The 6,164-nt window shown below is 39.2% G+C and overlaps 1 protein-coding gene across 1 annotated transcript; it reads right to left on the reverse strand.

Moving 5' to 3' along the window:
* Positions 1 to 201: 201 nt before the first annotated feature.
* smfn (small fragment nuclease) lies at positions 202 to 2,875 on the reverse strand. The gene is made up of 7 exons (XM_056244579.1): positions 2,628 to 2,875; positions 2,129 to 2,212; positions 1,106 to 1,183; positions 910 to 1,021; positions 729 to 837; positions 569 to 622; positions 202 to 417 (listed from the first exon to the last, which is right to left on the reverse strand). Exons 1-7 carry the CDS (start codon positions 2,856 to 2,858, stop codon positions 300 to 302), a joined length of 786 nt encoding a protein of 261 aa, XP_056100554.1. The 5' UTR covers positions 2,859 to 2,875; the 3' UTR covers positions 202 to 299.
* Positions 2,876 to 6,164: the final 3,289 nt, after the last annotated feature.

A 6,164-nucleotide genomic window follows, 5' to 3' on the forward strand; every position in this document is an offset into this window, starting at 1 on the left:
ACACTCTCAGACAAAAGAACCTTTTCAAACACACTTCTGTTTCATTACTGCACACTGACACGATCCAGTAAACAAGCAACAAATCAGATTCCCTAAGAGGAACACAAAGGATAAAAAAGGAACTTGTTCAAAACAATGAGTTGGTTTTTTTTGGATCCCCTCTCTTTTTAAACTAAGATATTTGCAGAGATAACAAATAAAACACGAAACAAACAGTGCTCTCTCTCTCTCTAGTATTCACACAAGCTTTCATCCAAATGTGAGGAAGATCCTAAAAGCACTCCAGATCGGCTCGGAGATTAGCTCACAGGCGTCTTGTCGCCATTTTCGACTACTTTTCTCTCCTCCTTCACTTTGAAAACATTCGCTCTGTAAAACTTCAGTTCTTTTATGCTCTCCCGGATGTCTTCCAGCGCTCTGAAAATTCAAACAGACACACCATTATTCTGAGATCAGACAAAACAGCTCTCCTATAGGTTTAAATATTTATGAAGTACATCGAAGCCTCTCCTGCGACGCTAAATGTGGCATTCAATAATACAGCGGTGAAAACCCTGAGCTCACAGACCTGTGCGATGCTTTTTTCTGTGGTGCGAGACCGTACTCCTCTGGATACCATCGTCTGGGAAACAGAATGGGAAAAAAGAAAGTATTTTGACATCATCAACTTCTTCCTGTACTTGCTGAAGCACGTCTGAATGCAGTAATGTCCGGAATGGGGAACAAACCTGGACAGCTCTTTAATGGTGCTCACGTCTATAATGCGATAGTGAAGATGTCGCATGAACTGCGGCATGAACTTATCCAGAAACTTCTTATCGGCGTGAACGGAGTTCCCTGTGGATGAAGAGGCACAGCTTGACACCTGTAACATGCAAGAGAAACACAGCAGCTGGTGTCGTGCGTTACCTGCGAGAGGACACTGTCCGGGTGGCGTGTGCTGTCGGACGAAAGACAGGAATTCGTACTCTGCCTGCTGGAGAGTGATGTGACTGTCCCGGACAGCCTGCGTCAAGCCTGACTGGCAACACAAATCACAACACACACATCAAGCTCATTCAGCCGAAAGAGGAAACACTCAGAATGTGCGTCAATCTGTACTCACCTTCCCATGATGCTCTTTGCACCAGTCTGACATGCCGTCAAGGAGATCATCTGGTTGGTTGATGATCAGATTTGGCCCCTAACAACAACAAAAAAGAAGGTTATAGCTTTAAAGAGCCAGTGTGGACATTTTTTTTTTTTTTTTTGTGGTGAGGAGTGAGACATATATGAGACATTAGAGGCAGGTGGAATTTTGGGGAGGGATATTCCCGTTCTAGACCGTATTTGATAGAACACATTTGTAGTGCAGGATGAGTCATCAATATTTGAATTCATTTTATTTTTTCTAAAATTTAAATCTAGGTTGAAGACATTTTTTCTCTATTGATGTTGCCCGAGATGTATTCATTAGACTTATGCTCAACTCTTTTTTTTATGTTTGTACATTATTATTCATTCTATTGGTCATTGGAAGGACATTTTCCTTTGATATTGATAGTAGTAATAACAAACATTCACATATTGCACAATATACACAAAAGCAGATATGCTAAAAATTAAGCTAACAGCATCATTCTAAAACTAGATAACGCAGTCAAACAGCACAACTTAAATGCAGGGGCCCTACTACCTAGTAAAATAACACCCAAAATAACAACTATAAATGTATATATTTTTTTAAATGTAAAAGTATTTATTTACAAAGTTTAACCCTCTGGGCCTCTTTGGTTAGAACTGACTGACTAAGTTTAACGTTTTGAATTTGTACTTTTTGTTTTTTGCTTCATTGGAATGGGATGACAGTTGGTGACGACTTGTCACATTAGCTATGTGAACACAAAACAAATCATTGATATAATTCGGTTGATACAGCATTTGGTGTTTTTAAAATGTAGTTTACCTAAACTTGAACTTAAAAGGTGTAAAACACCTTTAAACTTAAGTGTGCACAAGTATATAGATGACCTCAAATCCAACAAAAATGAATCTGGATATGCAAAACATCAGATTTTTGCTGGAGACTGAACATGGCCCAGGTCTCACTGCATGGGACTTATATTACATGCAAAAAAGAATCACCAACCTCTGCAATGATGTTCAGGTCAGAGTCCGTAACTATGCAGGCCATCTCAATAATCTTGTCCTTCTCGATATCCAGCCCTGTCATCTGAAACAGAAGGCACATGTGCAACCCTGAAAACCAGTCATTCAACCTAAGACTGCACAATCACTCGTCACTCCAAATATATTTGTAAAGAGTTCCTGGATCAAAACTGCGTAGGGTGAACCCAAAACCAGAGAGTGTGTGCAACAACATGTGAACAAGCAGATCAGCTGCAGAGACTAGTCCAAATCTAATCCAAAGAAGTGAACAGACTGTACTGGACTTGATATAAGCACAAGCAGATGGCATGTTTGAAAATGGATGCAATCATTTTACATACGAAATACTTTAAAACTATGCATCATTCAGCATCGATATGCTGTCAAATACTGCGGTCATACATCGTTTCTGTTAAAACATCTTGATTTTGACTTAAAATGTGAATCAGTTAAATCATGTCAAAAAGACTATTGTTTACCTCCAGATCCACCCAGACCATCCGCTGCGCCACGGACTGTGACATCTTCCTGCTGTGAGGTGGTCTTGACATCAAACCCTTGGCGAGCACAGAGGTACATCGACTGAAGAGAGAGAGGCTGTGGGCTGTAAACACTGGTGGGAATGCTTTAACCCGCTGTGATGACACGCAGACTCGAGTCAGGACTCTGAATGCTGAAACACGCGCTGCACTCCACATGTGTGCCCACATACTGACGTCTTCCGAACGCAAGTGTCGTAAATACCAGCGCGGCGCAACAGTGCAGGCAGGTCAGCAGCAGTTCTTCGTACGTTGCTTAAAACATCCGAGATCAAACGAGACATCCAAGATAATATCATCGTGCTCATCATGATCCGGCTAATTAGGTTCTTCGAACACAACTGCCGGTTATGATTAGTATAGCTGGATTGAGTTATTTGAGATAATTGCGCGTTCATGCGCTGGTTTAAAAGGGGATATGTATCGATAGTAGAAACATTGATCAGCAACGCTGCTATTGGCTGCTCACCGTGGCCAAAGAGCGCGCTCAGTTTTTAAAGCCAGGAGAGAGAGCTGGCAAAAAGTATCAGCCAAATTAAGTTTGTAGTGATGTTAGATGTTTTTATCACTTATTACAGTAGCCTATATTTTTATAATTTCTAAATAATTAATAACTTTGTTCATTGTAATGTCAGAGTCACCACCCACTACTATGGGAACAAGTTAAAGTGAAGTACTAGAATATTCTACATAATGGTAATTTGTATATAAATGTTTGCCTGTTTATAAAAGCAACCAAGAAAAAGGCTGAGAAAAAAAAAAGAAAAGAAAAGCAAACAGGTGGTGGTCCTGCACCCCCACATTATACCCAGGCAGAAGAGCTGGCCCTTGGGTTGAATGTGAACCGACCCATTGTGGAGGGCATCTCTGGGTTCAGCTCTTCCTCAGACCCACAGCCAGAGGCCAGGAGCAGAACTGCTGGTAAATTAACTTTTACTGATCCTAGTACACTGTAAAATAATTTGTTGCTGCATTAAATTAAGTAGGCCTATAATCCAAATGCTGTCCAGTCATATCAACTGTTAAACCTTGAGTAGTAATGAATTGCTTTGACTTGTGAAAGTCTACATGTGTGACTGTGAAACTACATGTAAAAAAAAATTTTTTTGCCTTGAGTTATTGATCACATTTCCCCCCAGTGTACTTCATTGTATAATGAAATTGTGTTTTCCTCTTTTGTGCAGTTTTAAACAATACACCAACACTTTTACCTGTTCCCAAGCAAGTGGCTGAAGCATGTGCAGTAAGTGGACTTTTTCTAACGTTACATCAAAAGGGAAGGAAGTACAACACTTTGTAATGGCCATTTCCCCCCAATGCACAGGACAGTGAATAAACCCTCTCAGGTATCTTTAAGTGCATAAATAACTTTACTTAATTTACACTTGAGTAGGCCTACCTATTATTTCTGAATGCAATATGAGTTGCAGGAGTCCACATCTACAGAAGAGCAGTGATGCAGAGGTGGGCAGTGTTGTACTTTTCCTTTTAATTTTTAATGCATAAGCCATGTGTTGACAGGTTTACCCCTACCCCTAGAAGATAGAGTATTTTGAAAATACTTGACAACTTAAAGGAGAAAAAAACTGGCACTAGAGATAGAGTTGCTTCATAGGTACTTCAAAGTGCTAATATATTATTTCACACAGAGTACTATTGCTGACTTTGCATAATATCTCTTATTGCAGGCAAAAGATGACTATCACTGGCTTTTCTTTACAAAGAACAATTAAAAACTCAAAGAACTAAGCATATTTGTCTTGTCTTTTTTATTAAACATTAATGAAATGTTTTATATTTTTTCTGATGGTGCAATGTTGTGTAATATGGCCCATGCAAGGTCACAGGCCCTGTCAGGTGCAACCCTCAGACTTTTCAGACACTTTAGTTGGCTAAAGTTCACTTCATTGTGTGCCCTTGTCCTGGCTAGAGCTGCATTGTAACTGTTCTGGGGTTTGGGTCAGGGAATGGGGTCATGAAACACCTGTCTCCAAGCAGGATCCTGTTGTAATCACCTGTATAATGGAAACATTCAGTTCTGTTAGGATAAGCAAGTGTATGTAATACAGTGAGCTTGATATTTATATGTTTCCTTACCACGTTCAAATAATGTGCATAAATCTCAGCAAATTCTTGAGTCATGCACAGATCCTGGCCATATTTGTGATATGGAACATAGTCACACACCATCTAAGAGATTTTAGTCTGTCAACTGCCTTTTTAAAATTTGATATAATCATCTGGATAAGAATCGCAATAGTAGCTAACTTGCCTGCACTGTTATTAAAGCCCGACTCCGACGAGCCGAACATGTGTTTCCAACAAATTAATGATGTAAACGACATCCTCACGAGTCATGAGAAAAATTATAGGCCTATCAAAAAGTACACTATCGCGCTGCGCTAAAAGACTTCCCATATCACCTCCGCTTATAAAGGCGCGATCTAATCCTGACATGAAATAAACTTGCTCGCGAGCAGGTTTAAGCTTGCGCACCTGTTGCTATGACAGCAAGTCTCGAAGAACCAAACAATCCAAGATCATGCCAAATCGCCAACAATCAAATCCAGCTAAGTGAGTTAGCGACGTACGAAGAACGGGCCCCAGATAGCCTATAAGTAAACTCCATGGAAACAGAATACGCGCTTTAAAGTTTACTAGTTCGTTGTGGCCAGCAATGTTCATTTAAATGTTTTTATATAGTTTTGCACTTGATGTAGGCTAATTGATGGTAAATATTATTATTATTATTACAACGTGTGCGTGTGTATGTGTTATTTTCATTTATAATATATTTAATAGTAAAATAGTAGGCTACATAGCCTAATACATTTAAATTATAACTGTATTAACACATACATTGTTATTTTTTTATTTGTTTAGGTCTCTAAATAGAATTATAACATGCATTTTATATATTTATTTAAAGGCTTAAACTGTAACATATAAACATTACAACGTTTTGTAATCTATAGGCTACCTTAGGCCTACATAATCATGCAAATAAAGCACTTTGGTTTATTGTTGTAAATCGTTTTGTGAATCTGACAGATGCAGTAACGCACTTTGTCCGTAAGATCGCGCAAACGGACCATCACTGGGCCTGAATACATTATCCCATAACACTAGTTTATCACTCGATATCTGGAAATCCCAAAGTTAAGGTTGGTATATTTTAGTATTTAACGAGCTTATATCTTTGACAACATGTTGCCAGCTAGGCCAGGGTGATATATGCCGCTTTATATTTGTGCACACAGTCACATGGTCCCTAATAATTACAATGTTCGTCTTAATGCTTGGCGTATAATTTGTGGTGTAATACAGTTTTCACGTTCAAATCAAGCATGGTCACCTAATCAATTAGCGCCCCTGTCGTGGATTTCAGATCTCAGTTCTAACACTAATAGCCAGACAGGACCGTAAACATCATATTTCACCACTGACACAGATACGAATTTAATGGCTTGGAGTCAC

Source organism: Rhinichthys klamathensis, unplaced genomic scaffold (genome assembly GCF_029890125.1).
Source record: "Rhinichthys klamathensis goyatoka isolate OS25496 unplaced genomic scaffold, OSU_Roscu_1.1 h1tg000027l_1, whole genome shotgun sequence".
Classification (NCBI taxonomy): Eukaryota; Metazoa; Chordata; class Actinopteri; order Cypriniformes; family Leuciscidae; genus Rhinichthys; species Rhinichthys klamathensis.

Bases quoted from the DNA above. Each gene is read 5' to 3' on its own strand.
- smfn (XM_056244579.1), bottom strand. From the start codon at position 2,858: ATGTGGGCACACATGTGGAGTGCAGCGCGTGTTTCAGCATTCAGAGTC. The intron at 2,213-2,627 runs GTAAACAATAGT...CTTCTGTTTCAG, and splicing joins TGGTCTGGGTGGATCTGGAG to ATGACAGGGCTGGATATCGA. The intron at 418-568 runs GTCTGTGAGCTC...TTGAATTTTCAG, and splicing joins CAGAAAAAAGCATCGCACAG to AGCGCTGGAAGACATCCGGG.